The 17,039-nt window shown below is 57.2% G+C and overlaps 2 protein-coding genes across 5 annotated transcripts in view; one reads left to right on the top strand and one right to left on the bottom strand.

The window, feature by feature from the left end:
* Positions 1-6,304, top strand: part of ASH1L (ASH1 like histone lysine methyltransferase) — a 54,812-nt gene extending 48,508 nt beyond the window's left edge. For all 4 annotated transcript variants that reach the window (XM_086478465.1, XM_086478466.1, XM_086478462.1 and 1 more), the window contains 6 exons: positions 1,411-1,549; positions 2,120-2,292; positions 2,793-2,959; positions 3,814-3,854; positions 4,536-4,837; positions 5,543-6,304. In XM_086478465.1, the coding sequence (XP_086334591.1) occupies positions 1,411-1,549; positions 2,120-2,292; positions 2,793-2,959; positions 3,814-3,854; positions 4,536-4,837; positions 5,543-5,634 (914 nt within the window). In that variant the 3' untranslated portion in view covers positions 5,635-6,304. The remainder of the gene's footprint in view (positions 1-1,410; positions 1,550-2,119; positions 2,293-2,792; positions 2,960-3,813; positions 3,855-4,535; positions 4,838-5,542) is intronic.
* A 3,281-nt stretch (positions 6,305-9,585) lies between these two features.
* Positions 9,586-16,561, bottom strand: RUSC1 (RUN and SH3 domain containing 1). Its single transcript, XM_086478320.1, has 9 exons — positions 14,980-16,561; positions 14,143-14,244; positions 13,468-13,544; positions 13,129-13,303; positions 12,903-13,008; positions 12,774-12,820; positions 11,498-12,524; positions 11,016-11,144; positions 9,586-10,329 (listed from the first exon to the last, which is right to left on the bottom strand). Exons 1-9 carry the CDS (start codon positions 16,559-16,561, stop codon positions 10,161-10,163), a joined length of 3,414 nt encoding a protein of 1,137 aa, XP_086334446.1. The 3' UTR covers positions 9,586-10,160.
* Between the last annotated feature and the right edge of the window lie 478 nt (positions 16,562-17,039).

Genomic DNA, 17,039 nt, shown 5'->3' with positions numbered 1-17,039 from the left:
GATTTGGGGGGTGACGTGATAAAAGTCCGTGAAATCGTGAAAGCACAGGCAAGCACAACGATGTAGGAATTGGGGAGCAAACACTGAAATTAGCAGGCGCCGTATTTAAACAGCAGGGAGTATTTTTTTACGAAGCCACAACTAAACTATGGAAAGCGTTGCAGGAGGAAGTTGGAGAGGTCGAGAGTAGAGATGGTTCCAGAAAGATGAGGCCAATTCCTGGAGGAAGGATTAATCCCTGCCTGTTTCTGCACAGTGGTCCAGCTGTAGCCTTTAGGTCTAAAAGGCCGTAAAATGGACATTAAGGGAAGCCTGAAGGGGATACCGTGGGAAGTTGTTTCTTATCCATGCCTTATTCCTGTGCTTTTCCTTCTAAGCATCTGCTGCTGCCCACTTTTCCAGCTAGAATACTGTGCTGTATCACCTCGGATCTTACCCAGGGTGGGTTTAAGTTTTTATCACGTGGGACCTCCCGGGTTTTTGTTCATTGTGAGATAAGTAACAGAAAAGATGGAGTTGGTTTTTAAATACCATGTGCTAAATCCAGCGCTATTTTCAGTAATAGTTTGCGTTTCCCAAACGTTCTCCAAGACTCCTGAGGTTCTTTGTGAACATCACTGATGAAAGCTTTTCCCCGGCAGGAGACAGGCTGTGTGAGCGGAGCGGCGGTATTTTCACCCCATCGACTGGTAGTCGTCGTCCCAAAGAAGGGTGCAGCGTAGCAGCGAGAGGGGCAGCCACGGCTGGGGGTGGAGAGGAGGGTTTGATGCCATTCCGTGGAGCAGAGCAGTGGAAGCGTTAATTCGCTCCTGGGACAAAAGGAATAAATAGACGTTTAGGGACCTGTTGAGGGCTTGCACTTGGGAAAAACTTCAGGTGCCAGGGGGGTCGTTGTGTGATCGATCAGCCCTTCTTGAGTTCTGTCTGCCTTTCCTGAGCTACGCGTCTTATTTGAGTTCTGCTGGAATCATCAAAGGCTTGGGGCTTCTCCATCAATGAGTTATTGTCTTCATAATCGTCTTCTCTCTAAGTATCTTCTCTCTTAAATCCTAAAGACTTATTCTTTAAACATTGCAGCTATCACTCATTTCCACACATTTTCCTAATCAAAACTTGTTTTGTTACGTATCCTGCAGTCTGTCATAATTTATCTTGACCCATGACACGTTGGTACTTCCAGCCTGGGTGCACAGTTAAGTTATGTTTAGTTCTGGCTGTAAAACTTTTGTGACGGTGCTCACGGGAACCTTTCCTCCTCCTGCGGGTTCTGCATTGGTTTTCCATCGCTCTTTACAGTTCAACATCAGGTAGCACTGTCACGTTAGTTTTAATGAACCATTTTGCTCCGTTTTTGATGTGCTGGACTCATGAAAAGTTCTTTACAGGTGTGTGTTTTGTGCCTATTGCCAGGTGATTGTGTTTACCTGATGAGAGACAGCCGCAGAACTCCCGATGGACACCCTGTCCGGCAGTCGTATCGGCTGCTGTCCCACATCAACAGGGAGAAACTCGATATTTTCCGCATTGAAAAACTCTGGAAAAATGAGAAGTATGTTCAAGGCGTCTTTTGGATTTGTGACATTCCGTGTGCCTGCCTGTTGATCCCGGCAGTCTTGCCATGGCTTGAAAAGGCCGGGCTGAACACGGTTCCGTTGCAGAGGCGCGACGATTTCCCACGTGTCTCTGCCTGTGCTCCGTGACTGCGGAGTAAAAACGTGGGAGGTTGGAGGTTTAAGCGAGGGATGAGAGGGACAAGTTGATGCCCTTTGCTCGCTCTCGGAGCTGGCAGCTGGATTGGCTCAGCTGGCGGTCGCTGACTTGCTGAGCCACTGGAATGCGATTAAATGCGTGTGCCCCGTAGGCAGCGGCACGGTAAGCCTGCTGTGTTCCTAAAAACCCCGCTAGGGGTATTTCCACTTGCCGAAGGGGTTCAAGTTGAGTGTGTAATATTCATGTGACTTCGCTTTTCGTCACAGTCATTGCAGAAGTGCAGGATAGAGAATTCAAAATTAAGTGACGGGCATTAAGTAAAGTTGTATCACGGGCTTATAGAAATAGTCTTTTTTTTTTTCCCCCCCTTCTGTTTCTCTCTTTCTCTTACCTTTACACCTTCGAACAGAGAGGAGCGGTTTGCATTTGGTCATCATTATTTCCGTCCACACGAAACACATCATTCCCCTTCTCGAAAGTTTTACCACAATGAGCTCTTCCGGGTGCCGTTGTATGAAATTATCCCCTTAGAGGCTGTGGTGGGAACGTGCTGCGTTCTGGACCTGTACACCTACTGCAAAGGTAAGGAGACCTCACGGGGCGAGGAATAAAACGTCATACACCTGTCTGATCATTTGGGAAGTTTGCTAAAATGGTTCCTGCTGTAAAAAGGCCGTAGCCAGTGTTTACGGGGTGTCAGAGCTGAGGCAGCACTAGGGCTGTAGCACTGGGACAGTGATTTCTGTTTTGAGAGGGCCAGTGCTGGAGACACAGCAGCAGAGTGGGGTTGTGCTGGGCGGGGAAGAGAAAGTGATGGCAGTTGATAATAGTTTTATGAAAGTTTGGGTACTGTTTGGTTGGAGTGTCCAGGTTTTCCTCTTAAATTGAGCTAGCGAGGTGTCCTCTGTTACGACCGTGAATCGAGGAGGACACGCAGGAATGCCTGCCGTCCTGCTGAGCAGCTCTGCCAGCCCCCTGCTTCTCTGACGCTGCGTGTGGCTTGTTCTTGCTCTGGTTTTCCGTGTGTTTCTTCTTGAATCTGATGAGCACCTTTTCCTGTGTGCTTTGTTTTGAAACGGCAGGGAGGCCGAAAGGCGTGAAGGAGCAGGATGTGTACATTTGTGATTACCGCCTCGATAAATCCGCTCACCTCTTCTACAAGATCCACCGGAACCGTTACCCTGTCTGCACCAAGCCCTATGCCTTTGACCACTTCCCCAAGAAACTCACGCCCAAGAGAGACTTTTCAGTAAGTGCTTCTTCTCTTCGCTCCCTCACTTTTTCCTGCAAGACCGGACATATTTTGGGAAAGCCCCTGGCGCTCAGTTTGTGAATGAAGCTGGGTAAAGCGAAGGAAGCTGACGCGGAAGCGCGCGCAGTCTGGATGCCAGGCTTGCTCGCCTTTGGTGGAATTACTCTATGTCTTAATAAACTCGCTTAAAAAGGGCTTTTCAGCAGTGCCTTTGAACAGCGATTCCCAATACAGAAAAGCAGCATTTCCCTGCTCTGTCCAATGCCATACTGCTTACTTGGTATAGAACTATCGCTGAAAATGGGTGTCTTCTCAAAAAGCCAGCGGCCAGGTAACCAGCAGAACCATGAAGTACCGTTTCCAGTAACATCCTCCATCTGTTCGTTTCACTGTCTCATTTTCCCCCGTTCCGTGAAGCAGCAGCTCTTCACTGTGCACCCCCAGTGCGGTGTGGGCGCTGCTTTGTCCCGGAGCACAGAAGTGTCCGAGCTGGCAGAAGTCAGCGCTTTCCCTCCTGGGAGGAGAGGGATTTTTGGAGTGAGTTCAGAGATGGTTCCAGACTTGTGCTGTGCAGAAAGCAAAGGTGATTTTTATCATGGTGGTCTATGGCTTGACATTTTTGAGAAGACATGAAGAATCAGATGATAAGTCTGGCTCTAACTCAGCCCTGTTACGTGGTTACGCCTTCTCCTTTGAACTCTGACGCGCCAGATGCGCCAGGCGTGCACTGGCATTTCTGAAGTGTCAGACAGGCGAGTCCTGGGTTGGTCCTTCCAGAATATTTGGTAGACCAGCACTCTCTTCCCTGCAAATTTTATTTGCTATTAACCGTAATCTTTATTTAATTACAGCCTCATTATGTACCAGACAACTACAAGAGAAACGGGGGCAGGTGAGTCTTACCTACCAGCTCGATCGCTGAGAAGAGATGAGAGAATCCTGTTTGTTTGTCAAGTCTCTGCTCTTTTTCCTACCCGTTTCCCCTGAGTGCTATGGAAACAATAAGTTTGAATTATTTAAAGCAATCCTCTAAACTTTCAAAGAGATAAAAGGGAACAAGTGAGGAGGGATAGAGCACAGAAGCAGCCTTAGTGTTCCTTAATAACGTACGTAAGGCAGAGTACAGAAGCCATTTTGAAAGTCAGCAAAAGCAGCTGGACGTGGGAGATGGCAGAGCCCAGGACAGGAGCATCCAGCCTCCCTGGACAGCTGCCGCTGTTTGCATTGTCGTGAGAGCCAGGGCCAGTACACTCTCCGTTGTCGAGAGCCATGGCTGTTGCAGAAAAACATCATTAAGTGCCGAGCTCAACTATTTTGGGAGATAAAACCCTTTACGAAGGGAGCTAAGGAAGAGTGTGTCTGTGGAAGACGGCGTTTGGCGTTACGGGAACAAGGTCATGGGAACGCAGCCTCCTGTGGGTAGGAACTGGTGGGTTTGAACACGTTGTTCAGTCGAAGGGCTTGGGGTTCCAGAAAGCCCCCCGCCTCCTGAGAAGTCCTTGACTCGCTAGGAATTGGCCTTTCAGGTGGGTGTCTGAAAACCTGTGGTGTTAACCCCTGCTTTTCCTGCTAGGTCATCCTGGAAAACAGATCGCTCAAAACCACAGATTAAAGACTTGAACCAAGAAGAAGATTCTCTTCCACTCATTGAGGATGTGTTAGGAAACCAAGATCAAGCGTCAAGTGAGATGCCTAGCCTAGAGGAGCCAGAGAAGGAGGCGGTCGCTGGTGAGACCTGTGAAACGGATAAAAAGGTGGAAGAAGGCAGTTCGGACACAAGGCAGCTGTGCACTCCAGAGGAACGGCGGCATATTCAGAGAGAGAGACTTAATCAAATCCTGCTAAACCTCTTAGAGAAAATCCCAGGGAAAAACGGTGAGATTTTATGCTGTGCTTCCGCGGTAGCATTTCCTCTGCAGGTTTGTTTTCAGTTTGCTGCAGACCGTGTTGATAAAACACATGGTTTTGTCTGAATTTATTTCTAGTGGCCGTTAGTTTCCTTTTGCAGCAGGAGCAATTTCCACTAAATCCAAATGAAATTTCTTAGGACTGACACTGTGTTTTGGGTAATGTTTTTAGTAACCACAAAAACTTTCTGAAGACAAATTCCCCCTCCGCCATCATTCTGTGTTTACAACTGAGAAACTGAACAGATATGCAAAGAGAGACTGAAGAGAATTTGGAAAGTCTCTTTTGACCTTCAGTGAGCTTTCCTTTGGGTTCCAGGTGACCTCTGTAGGTGTTGTCTAAGCGGTAGAATAAGGGCGCGGTGGTTGCACTGCTTCAGTATGTCCCTGGTTTTAACGTGAAGCCTGGGGTGAGCGCTGTGCATCTCTCATGTTCTGGGAGTTCGTGCAAAATAGTCGTGGACTCGCAGACTGGGTCAGGTTGGAAGGATCTTTGGAGGTCACCTGACTCAGAGCAGGGCCGACTTCCAGCTTCAGCCAGGCTGCTCGGCACCTTGTCCAGCGGTGACTGTCCCTGTGGGTGGAAACATCCTTGAAAGAACCACGAATAGGGCAATAGGAAACCCTGTTAGTGCAGCACCTTCTTTTACCAAAAGCCTGTGGTCTGTTGCAGCTATCGACGTCACGTACTTGCTGGAGGAAGGATCGGGACGAAAGCTGCGGCGGCGCACCCTCACCATCCTGGAGAACAGCTTCAGGAAGTGATGCCAGGCGAGGAAGCTGCGGTCTGGAGTCTGCTACAAGGTCTGCCGAGGGCTGAGGGCAGGAGCCCAGCTTCCTCTGCACCAGCCACGGAAAAGGGGGCAGCAGCAAACTGACAAATATACAAACAGTTAGCACTTAGATGTCTGGGTTGGCAGGTCGCCCTGCCCTGCTCTGCAGTGCTCTTATGGTGTGTGTGTTGTTGGGCGTGCCTTGTATTGATGTTAGGTACTGAGAAAAACCTCGTGGTTATTGTCCAGGATGGTCAAATTTAATTTATTTTTGCTTGATATTCCCATTCAGAGGAAAATAAACAAGTAAAGAGCTAAACGAGGAGGTAAGAAAGATAAGGACTGACTTACTCTGAGAATATTCCCCACGTTCACCAATTAACCTGTGATTGTACAAGAGACTGTGGGCACCACCGTGGCCCGTGCCAGTGAGTGACATCCAGCTGGGAAAGTGAAGGCCCAGTGGCTTAAAAGGAAAGGCTGCCCTAAAGTTGTGGCCTCTGATTTGCACAAGTTCCAGGAAGAGAGAAACGTACCCAAACGTGCGAGAGAAGGTTCACCGTGGACCGGCCGGGGCACGCGTGTACCTCTGGTCTGTGACAAGGAGAAACTTCCAGCGTCCCCGCGGAGCAGCGCAGGCGGGGGCTGGTGGAGGCACTTGTTCTGCGTCGCAGAGGGGGGCAGGGGGCGGGGTGTGAGGGGGTTTTTTTTTCACTTTTTTCTGCAGAGAAATTTTGTAAAGCGAGTCAAATCCTGACAACACCGTTGCTGTTGGTTTTTTTGATAAGCTGTGGTTCTCGTGTGTCTAGTGTGTTGTGCAAATTAAAAGCTGTAAAAAGAAAAAAAGGAAACCTTCACTACATGAACCGTCGAGCAGTATTCAGAGCGAGTATTTGTTGTGAACTGTAGACTATATCCACTGCTAACACTATTCTTGTGTTCTGGTTGTACAGCTTCAACTGTCCGTCTCTTAAATTAAGAGACAGCGTCTCTCGCACCGCCCTCTCTCTCGGGTTCCCCAGCGCAGCGGCCGAGGCGCCGCGTCCTCCCCGCGGTGCCACCCCGCGCCCCCTGCGCCGCCCCCGGGCCAGGCCGGGGCAAGGGAGGGGGCGGTGGGCGGACGCTGCCCCGTTACGATGGCTTTGCTTTTTTGTCCTTCAGCCGTACACATGCATATACAGTCCTGTTTTAGATGTTCTTATAAGAAAACCAGTTTTTAATGTGCCAAGTTGTATATATCTGCTGCGTGGATGTAAAGCAATACAGTAGTTACATGTTCCTTTTTAATGGACCAAGCTTGTCCTAATGTACATTCTTGTTATTATTATAATTATTTTACTCTTAGTGGAACATGACTCATTCCATTAACTTTTCTGTGTTGATTTAAAAAGAAGAAAAAAAAAAAAAAAAAAAAAGAAAGGAAAAAAAACCCTTTGAGAAAAAATATTTTATTAAAAAAAAAAAAGAAATAAGAAAATAGTTTGGAATATTTTCTTACTGTAGAGAAGCACTGTACAGTACCAGGAACCCTGAGTATAAAATACTCGTGCGTGTAGTAGGAATATCGCATGTCCAAAATCTTGAGTTGTCTCATTTAGTTTAAAACAGAAATCATTGTCTCAAATGGTGTTAAACACTAAAAAGTTTTTAAAAAAAATAAAGTGCGTACAGAAGCGAGACACTAGCTCTGTCATTTTATCTTTCTTTTGTTGAAAGACTAAACAAAATGTTTTTTAGACAATCAAATGTTAGGTAAGTGCAAAGAATTGTTTTTCTTACTGGTGTAGAAATTAATGACTTTTTTTATTTTTCGGTTATTTTATAATAATGAGAAGACCAGTGTGTCACCAGGATCGCTGTTTGAAGACCAGGAAGCACTACATTATTGCAAATAGATATGAACTCTTAGTCTGCATGGGTGTAGGCTGTGTGATTGCTGAAAATAAATGCTGCTAATATATTTCCTTTTTACAAAGCATATCTAAATAGATCATTGTTTTGATGTTAATCTTTGTAAATTATGTATTACCAATTTTAACATTGGATGTAATTGCATAAAAGCCTGCATCTCAATCCTGAGAGAGTCTAGTATTAAATGGAAAATCTTTTCCTATCGCTGACTCGTGGGGTTTTCTTTGACACGCCTTTGCTTGCCCTTTCTCGCCTCTTTGTCCCGCCCCGACCCTCTCACGGCCGCTTTGCCGGGGGTCGGTGCCTCGACTCTCAAATCTCCGGTTCCCTGATGGGCGACGGCGCTTTGCGAGGACTCAACTCGATGCTGATGGTTCTCCTGGTCAGACGGTGGCAGGAGGGACGACGGGAGCAGCGGCGCAGACGGTCGCCGTCGGTCGCCGGAGGGTGCGTAACGTCGCCGCCAGCAATGGCCGTCGGTCCGTGGACCCGCACGTCTCCAACCCCGGGGCTGTTCCCAGCCCCCGGGACCTTGCGCCGCCGCCTCCCGGTGCCTGCGCAGGCAGCAGCTTCGGTCCTGCCGGCGTCACCACCGCGGCTCGCCGCGGCCACGCAGGTACCGCCGCTGGCGTTGGACCAGAGCCCTCGGGCAAACGACTTGCTCTGCCGGGCGCGTCCCCCTCCCTTGCCGAAACGCCGGGTAAGCCAGCAGGGCGAAGCGGCGTGCGGAGCCGGTGGGAGCCGCCAGCCCCCTCCCGCCCCCTCACCCTGCCCCGCGGCAGGACGCCGAGGACCACAGAAACCGAGCACCTCGTGTCCCTTCACACCCGCCTTCCCGAGGCTCCGTCAGCCTCGCCTTTCCTCCAGGGCCCGCGGTGACGGCTGGCGCAAAGGAGACACGGCCCTTCCCAGTGTTTTATCTGGCTCGAAGGTGGGTTCTGGGAAGGAGGTTGGTGACTGTTGGTGTCACTCAGGAACGAAACAGCTTCTTGCTGCCTCCCCTTTAACGGAACCTGCTTTTTCTGCTTCCCAGCCTGAATCGCTGTGGTCGTTCAAGTGCCACGCTTGACCCCTGCACTTGTCTTCCTTCTGAACTAGAGACACCACGTCAAGGAGTGCAGTGCTTTTATTTTATTTTTTTAAAAAATTAAGAAGTACCTTGAGTCAGCTCCTGCTGGCTTGACCCCGTTTCAAAGTCCAGAGGCAGCTGTGGAATTCAATCAAACCCACTTAAGGCACGGCCAGTAACATTTCAGTTGAGATACGACATCCCTTGTCTGAGAGGAAAAATTCCAGCGAGAGAAATGAAAATGAGAACAGAATAAAAAGAGAGCGGCGTTCTCCTTGAAGCAGAAGCCAGTCCTCGGCTGAAGCGTGGGCTGCTTTGCCTCGAACAGTGGCAGCTGGAAGGATGAAACGTGGTTCTTGGTCCACAGGAGCGAGCACTGGCCCGAAAGCTGCTCCTAAGAGAAGCTGCTGTTGCCTTGGGGCCCTTCACTGGCCACTATCCAGTACATCCATGTCTCTCATTAATGGGGAGCCCAGTACAAAATGTAAACAGCGCAGTATGAGAGCACAAGCAATGAGAAAAACCTGGGAAAAAACCAAATGCAAGCCCTCCAGCCCACTGAAATCCTGTGATTCAGTAAAAAGATTAATTTAAATAAACACACACATACCTGTACCAGCGCTGTGCAGCTGCCATCTCAGGGGGCTGGTTACCAGCCGCCCAGAGGGACACGCACTTTTCCAGGGTTATTTCTGGCTCCAGGTGTCTCCAGCCGCCTCTTCTACACCAGGCAGGAGCCTGGGCACCTTCTGCCAGGGCAGGACACCCCCCGGGCTCCGTGGCCAACAGCCGCTGGGTGCTGAGCCCTGGTGTGCTGAGCACTAGCCCGGCCCTGCGCTGGCTGCTCCCCCAAGAGCAGTCACTGACCAAAGCCCCAGCACTAGCCCAGGCCACCCCCACAGGGACCAGCCACTGGCCATTTCCAGCCCTCCCATAACCGCAACGATCCAGTCACACATGCAGACCTGTGAGTCACACCCTTTATTTCCAGCTTTTTTCCCCCTGGAATAAGCTCGTTCCTGTGGTTACAACTATTTACAGAGCACTGGGACTGCACGGCGGCAGCTGGGGCCAGCCTGGGCCACCAGCCCCGGGCAGCGCAGGGCACGTGGAGGTGGTGGCAGCGGCAGGACACGACGGCACGGAGACGACATACAGGACGGTGAGGACCACGCAGGGACAGGGACCTTCCCTCCCCTGGCCCACGCGTGGGCAGCAGCTGAGGAAACACGAGCGAAAGCAGCTCCCGAACGGGCGCCCCGGTGAAGTGCCAGCAGGTCTGTGGGGACACGCACAGCAGTGGCTCGTGGGACGCGCCCACGGCAGACGGTAACGTCATGCGAACGAGCAGCAGCGACGGGTGCCAGGGCAGGGTCCCCTGCAGAACTGCCAGCCCCGAAGGCGGTGAAGCCCCGAAGGTGGTGGTGAAGCCCCGAAGGCGGTGAAGCCGTGGCAGGAGATGGTCCTTCCCAGAGGTGGCACCTGCTTCAGCAAGCTCAGCCGCTTCTTAGGCCTCCTCCGCCTCCTCCTCCTCCTCCTCACAAAATGAGGAACGTGTATCCAACAGGAACTAGGCCAGTGCTGTTTCCATGGCAGCAGCAGATCCAGTCTTCATCCACGGTGGAGAGCAGCTGCAGGATGTCCCCTTTTTGGAAGCTCAGGTGACCGTCGGCAGCACCGGTGTGGTCACACAGCGCCCGAACTGCCCTGCACAACAAACACCATGGGGGGGGGGGGGATTCACCTCCCCAGGGACCCCCAAGAGAGGCTCCCATAGGGCTTAGGAGAGGTTTTGAGCCTCGTGTGTGGAGCCAGTGACCCCCCTCCTCAGGCAGAGATGCCTTCTGACGAGGGAGTCGCTCCAGAAGCCACATCACAAAACCCTCCTGCCAAGCAAGCCCTCATGGGCAGCTCTCGTGCAGCTCTAGGTCAGGGCCAAGGAGGGAAACGGCCGAACGCGGCGCGGGGCGGCCACTCGCCCTCCGCGCTTGCTCGGACAGACGCTGCGCGAGCGCAGAGCACCACAGCTGTTGTGACCTGCCACAGTTTGGTCAGAGCTGCCATGTGGTTGCCCTAAACAAGCTGCTACGAATCCAGAAAGCACCCAAGGGAAAGAAAATGCTCAAAATTGTCCCCACCCCAAAAAATGTCTGGGAAAAATAAACCGACCGCAGCTCGGCAGACACACAGGTTCACCCAAAGCTCAGCAAGAGATGGGGGAACACCCAGGGGGGGCAGTTAAGGTGCAGGTTAGCACCAAGGAGCGGTGCAAGCCCTTCCCTAGGAAGGCACGGAGGATATCCCGGCCGTCTGGACACAGCCCCGGCTTCCCACTCCCCAGAAAAATCCACCACCAGCTTTCCAGCCCCAAACGCTACGGTGCCCTGCATCACCTGTGGGGCTGGGGCGAGTCGGACCTGTTTCCCACCGGCCGTTCTTGAGCGCGGCCCTTCTCAGCTGCCAGCCCCTTCACCACCACGGCCAGGACACGGGCGCTGGGGGACAGCCAGCTCGAAGGTCTCCTGCCACAAAGCAAAGGAAGCCACAAGCTCGTCTGGGAAGCCTTTTCCCACCCATCCCGCTCAGACTATTCCGATGATCTGGGAGCTGACAAGGGCCCTATCGAGCACCACCGAGCCTCCACCATGAGCTCCCGGTGCCCTAAAGGACTGAGGCAACGCGACAGCAGCAGCACTTGGGACACGGGCTAATCCCAGGAGCACAGAACCCGGATAATGGGCAGTACAAGACACCCCGCGAGGCCAGCGAGCCCTGAGGCGTGCTCCCCATTCGCTGCCTGGGAGAAAAACCCTTCCTCCGCACACGCCGCTGCCCCCCCCCCCCCCCCCCCCCGCCTGCCCCAGCTACGGCTTACCTGGACCTAGCGGAGAGGCTGTCAGGACTGGGAGGGAAGCTCCTGGCAGAGGGGCTGGTGGCTCCGAAGAGCCGGCCCAGCCAGTTGCCCTTGTCAGGCCCAGGTGGACCACCCGCCTCTGGGTCAGAAGGTGCTGCCCGGTTCCTATTCGCACGAGGCTCTGGGGAAACAGCCAGGAGCTTCTTCTCTCCAGCAGCAGGATCCTCTGGCTCAGTGGGTGCTCCAGCTCCAGCAGGCAGGAGGAGGTCTTCAGGGGAAGAGGTCCCAGAGGTGTCAGCGCCGCTGCTGGGCTTTGGACTGGGGAGTTCAGGGACAGCTTTGGTCTGAAGGAGCTGCAGCTCTGTGCCTCCAGGCTCATTCACAGATGTCTGCGGTCGCGCAGCCTGGCCGGGGCTGGAATCCCCCGCAGCCGTCCGCAGCTTTGTCCACCAGACGAAGGGGAACTTCTCCTTGCTAGGAGCGACGTAAACCCTGGAGGCCTGGCTCAGCTGGCCCCACCAGCCACTGAAGCCAGCCCCGGCGTCCTGAGGGCCTGCCTCGGGCCTGTGGGGCTCCGGGGAGCTCTCCGCTCCCAGGAAAGTGCGACCGAGCTGGTCACCCCAGCGCAGCACATGCTGGAAGGTCTGCTGCAGGGCAGCCCCCACCTGGGAGCCAGGGACCAGCCCGCGCACAGCTGCTGGGGACTGGGACCTCGTGCTGCCCTCCACACCGGCTGCCCTCCCCAGAGCATCGGGGGGGATCTCGTCTTCCAGGCTCGCCCCCGCAGCGCTGCTTCGGCCCTCCAGAGAAGGCTGCACAGCCCCCTGAGCCTGAGCAGGGTGATGGGCAGGAGACAGGGGGGACTCCAGCCGACGGGACAAGGGTCTTACATCCACGGAGAGGTGGTGGTGTTCAAAGAGCAGGTCAAGGTGGAAAGTCAGCACTGAGAGGGGCTGGATGAGCAGCAGCAGTTCGTCGGCGAGGTGGGGAAGAGGGCCCTGGCTCAGGGCAAAGAAGGCCGTGGGTGAATACAGCACGGAGATCACACCTACGAGACATGGACGGCTGCCGAAGGCCCTGCCCTCGCCCACACACCCCTCCCAGGGCCAGCGGGTCTGTCCCAGCAGGTCAGACGAGCTTGTGCTGAGAGTCGTATTGAAGATGCACCACGGAAAACAGTGCCCTTATCCACTATGGAAAACCCAGCCAAGCATTGTGGGTGGAACGGGTATGGAATTACCACCCTGGCAAGCAGGGGAGGACTTGGGTGGGGAGCTCGCAGGCACTGTGTCCTTACCTGGGCTCTTCTGCAGGTGAGAGATCCACAGCTCCAGCTGCTTAATGCTAACCAAGACAAAGGGGACGCAAGTTAGAGCTCTTGGGACTCTGTTCCAACCAGGCAAGGACAGCCTGGGCCAATACTCACTTCAAAAGGCCGAGGATAAAGGCATGAAACTTCTGTCTGGTGCTGTTGAGGGGGGCCAGCCCAGCCACATGCCAGCACAGGGACTGGAGAGAGCGGGTGTTGGGGCCTGCAGAGCACACGACACCGTCACTGCTCTGGGTGCGCATCTGCCCCCAGCCCGGGCTCGAAAAGGACTCCGGGCACCTCGAGATGCCAGCGTCTCCAGGAGCACGTTCCTCCTGCTGACCTGTCTTCACAGAGGCTTCCACCACGCTCCAGGGGGAACTTTTCCTTTGGCCTGTGATAACATCCTTCTGGAAGGGCTTCAGCCCATCCTCCACCAAGGCATAGAGCGCTGGGCAGAGGGTGTGCAGCAGCAGGTAACCCACGTCTGGGCTGAGCCGGCTGTCGCCCAGCTGGGCCTGAAGTAGGGAGGGACAAGGAGAGGAGAGGGAGGGGAACGGCAGCAGGAACCCTGAGCCTGCAGGGAGGGACGGTGGGATCCTCCCCCTGGAGCTCCCAAAGGCCCTCCTGCCCTCACTCCTGCCCACCCCAGCCTGGCCACAGCCTCAGCCCAGACCCTCACCTTCTGCACCAGGTTCCGGGCGGTGCTGAAGTGGGCGATAACCTTATCCACGGCGGTGCTGACGGCAATCAGCAGGGCTGTTGGACAACGGACGGGAAGGTGTCAGCATGGCACCCGACCCCCGCACACACACCGCTGCAGCACCTGCCTCAGCCCCTCGGCATCGCACCGGCCACGGCTGCAGCGAGAAGCGGCTCCGGCCATCGAGGCCTGGAGGAGCCGGGAAGGCTCCGGGAAGACCCAGGATAACGGAGCATCCCAGGCTGTTGCCATGGGAACCTGCAGCTCTCGGGGGGGGGGGGGGGCGGGAGAGGATGGACCCGCCGTTTCCAAGGGGACGAAGCCGGGATGGGGACGCGGGCAGGAGCCCCGCAAGATGCCGGGGCGGCCCCACCCCGGTCCTCCGGCTCCACAGCGCCACCTGCCGAGAGCCGGCCCTGCAGCAGGCAGCCCTGCCCGCCCCACCCCCGCCCCCCCTCCCCCGCCGCCCGGCCGAGCCCCTCCCCAGGCCCCCGGGGGTCTCCGTCCCCCCCCCGCCCCGGCTCGGTCACGCCGCTGCCAGCTCCCGGGACCCCGCTCGGCGGGGACGGGGCGGCCCTGGCGGAGGCTCCGGAGGGGAAACCGCCCCGGCTGGGCGGCCGTTCAGCGGTAGGGCCGGCGCCGCGGGGCCGTTACCTTTCTTCTCCTCTCCCCGGGGGCGGCGGGCTCCCTCCGTGCTCCCCGCGCCGGGCCGGGCTGAGCCCGGGGCGGCTCCAGCGACGGGCGGCGAGGGCCTGGCTGGAGAGAGCGGGGCGGCGGGGTCAGGCCCAGCCCGCGGGGCCTCGGCCGGGCTCCCCCGCGACCGGCTGGGCGCTGCCGCGGGGGGCCGGGGCGGGAGCGGGGCCCGGGCGCGGCCGCCGCCGCCGCGGGAGGCCCAGGCCGCGCTCGCCGCCAGGAGCCCGCTCCGCCGCCCCGGCCCCGCTCACCGCAGGCAGCGCCAGGGCCGCGGCCCGGCCCGGCCGGGAGGCGCTCGCCCATGGAGCCGGAGGCCGCGGCGGGGCGGAGCGGGGCGGGCCGGACCCCGCTGCCCGCCCAGGGCCTGTCCCCGCGAGCCGGGCGGCGGGGAAGGACGGGGGAAGAGGACGAGCCCGGAGGGAGCCCGCGGGCAGGGCGGCAGCGGCGGCAGTGCCGCCTCGGCGGGGCCAGCCCGGCCCCGGGCAGCCGGGAAAGGCCGGGGCAGCCGCGGGGGACGGGGGGGGACGCGGCCCCCGGCCCCTCCCGAGCCGTGTGTCCGTTCCGGGCACAGCGCGGAGGGGGAATCCCACGCGTGGCGGAGCGGAGGGCAGCAGCGGCACCGAGCACCGAGGGGGCACCCGAACCCTTCGCACAAGCACCCACCGCCTCCCCCCCGGCCCGAGTCCCGCAGCCCCAGACGCGGCCGCGGTGCCGGAGCCCGCAGCTCCCCGCTGCCCCGCTCCATCCCGGGCAGGGCGGCACCCCTGCACCCAGCCTGGAAGGGACCCAAACTCTTACCCTCCTTGCAGGTCTCCTCTCTAGTGATCGGCCCTGGCACCCAGGGGTCCCTGCCAGATCCCCCGAGCCTCCGAACCAGGGCGTCTTTACCGCAACCAGAGCCCAGCCCGTTCTCTGCGGGAAGGCAGCTTCGGGGTGGCAGCCCCCCTTCCTCTGCGTCCCCCAGCTGCCCCTCCGCAATGGGCTGCAGTCCCGGTCGGGATCTCCTCCTCTTCAGCTGGTGGCTGTCCATAGGCGCCAGCAACTGTCCACTCAGAGGCACGGGTGGCACCCAGCCAGAGCCCTCGCTGCCTACAGCCATCTCAAGGGGTGCAGAGGGGTGCTGAGATGCCACCGCCTCTGCCTGCTCGCCAGCTGGCTGGCCTTTGGGCTTGTTGGAGGCGCTGCGGTACCGCAGCTCCTTGAACGTTGTCACCTCTCTCTGCCTGGAGCTGGGAGGTCTCGCCGGCCAGTTGTGCTGGAGCTGGGGCCGGGCTGGCTCCTGGCCCGTGGCACTGGAGAGGAGCTCACTGGGGGGCGGCAGCTCTGTGTCAGGCGAGAATACGATCAGCCAGTCGCTCCGGTCAGCCCTGGCCTGGGAAAGAGTGGGCCCAGCAGTGTTCCTCTTCCTCTTCTGGGCAAGCTCGTGGAAGGAGGTGATGGTCTTCTTGCCTGCGTCTCTGCAGAGGTCACCCGAGCCGGGCTCCGGCTCCACCGGCTGCACGGGCAGGAGCGGCAGCTCTGCTCTGCGCCCACTGAGAACCTGCAGCCGCCTCCGGGGCCGGGGGGGCACGGGTGGGGGGACGCTGCCAGCTCGGGGCCGCAGCTCAGGAGCTCTGCTCAGACCGGGCTCCCGCTGCCCTAGCCCAGGCGGTGCTGGGGGCGCAGCATTGGGGTCAGGGAGGGGGTTGCAGTTAGGGTCTAGGTCGGCGCAGATGCTGGTGGTCTCCTGCGCTGCCACACTGGGAGAGGTCTCATCACACTGGGAGTCAAGCGAGCTGCTGCTGCAGAGGCTGTCCGGGCTCTCTCTGGCCACGGTGTCCGGTCTCCGGGGCTCTGGGGGGTTGAGGTTGGCGTCTCTTCCGTCACATGTCCTACCCTGCTCAGCCGGTGACCGGCCATCCTGGGTGTCTTCTATGGGAACGACGTTGGGCTGATTTTCAGGGGACTGGGACTCTTCTCTGGAGAACGCCTTGCAGTACACGGAGACGGGGGAGTCATCCAAGCTGAAATCCGAGCAGCTACTGACAGAGGAGGAGGAGGACGAAACCAGATCACAAGGGGGGTCACAAGGGGAAGCCACCTCCTCCCTGGCACGCAGGCACGGGAAATCCTCTGGAGCCGCCTGGTTCTGGAGACCCAATGTCACCAGCTGCTGAGTATGGGACTCGCAACACCGGCATTTCAAAGAGGGATTGTTGGAATTGGCATCCACTTGCTCACAGTTCTCTGGGCAGTCGGTGCAGCTGGTCTGGTCTCCTCCACCCATGGAGGCAGAGGTCTCTTGGAGCTCCGGGTGCCGGGAGAGGTGCAGCCCCAGGGAGATGTGCTGCAGATGGATGTGGTTGAGGTTGCACAGCAGGCCTTTCTTGGGAGCCAGCATGATACTGCCTCGCTAGTAGCGCCGGGGCTCCTCAGAGAGCCCCCCAGCTCCTCTCTTCAGACCATCCAGCTCCCTGCAAACATCAACCACCCTTTTGGTTGGCGGGGGGGGGGAAAGACCGCTGCAGCACAAACCTGGAGCAGAACAGACAGGGCGAGAGGGATGGTGGTGACCTTGCGGCAGCCACCGAGCAGGGAAGGGCTGGCTGCAGGGGACCGGTGCGAGGGGCCTGGGGGCTCAGAGACGGGAATACACCCTGCGGAGAGGGGCTGCCCCACAGCTCCCCACTGAGCTCGGGCCTGTCCAGCCAGGCAGGGGCTGCAGCCGGTGGCTGGGGATCCAGCGGCTGATCCCTGGATGGGCTGAGGAAGCTCTGGCCGGTGCGGGCGGCTGCAGCGGTGGGGCTGAATTCGCTCCGCCGGGTTCTCGAGGGTCGGGAGCGTCTCAGAGATGCCGCCAAGGAGAAAACGCCCTTGAA

The sequence above is a fragment of the Leptosomus discolor genome, chromosome 26 (assembly GCF_034619465.1).
Source record: "Leptosomus discolor isolate bLepDis1 chromosome 26, bLepDis1.hap2, whole genome shotgun sequence".
NCBI lineage: Eukaryota > Metazoa > Chordata > Aves > Leptosomiformes > Leptosomidae > Leptosomus > Leptosomus discolor.
Note: the sequence above shows the minus strand (reverse complement) of the source record. Positions and strands in the feature narration are given on the sequence as shown.

Coding starts and splice junctions, on each gene's coding strand:
- RUSC1 (XM_086478320.1), bottom strand. CDS start 16,561: ATGCTGGCTCCCAAGAAAGGCCTGCTGTGCAACCTCAACCACATCCAT. Junction 13,304..13,467: donor CCCGGAACCTGGTGCAGAAG/GTGAGGGTCTGG, acceptor TCCCTACTTCAG/GCCCAGCTGGGCGACAGCCG. Junction 10,330..11,015: donor GACTCGCCCCAGCCCCACAG/GTGATGCAGGGC, acceptor TTTGTTGTGCAG/GGCAGTTCGGGCGCTGTGTG.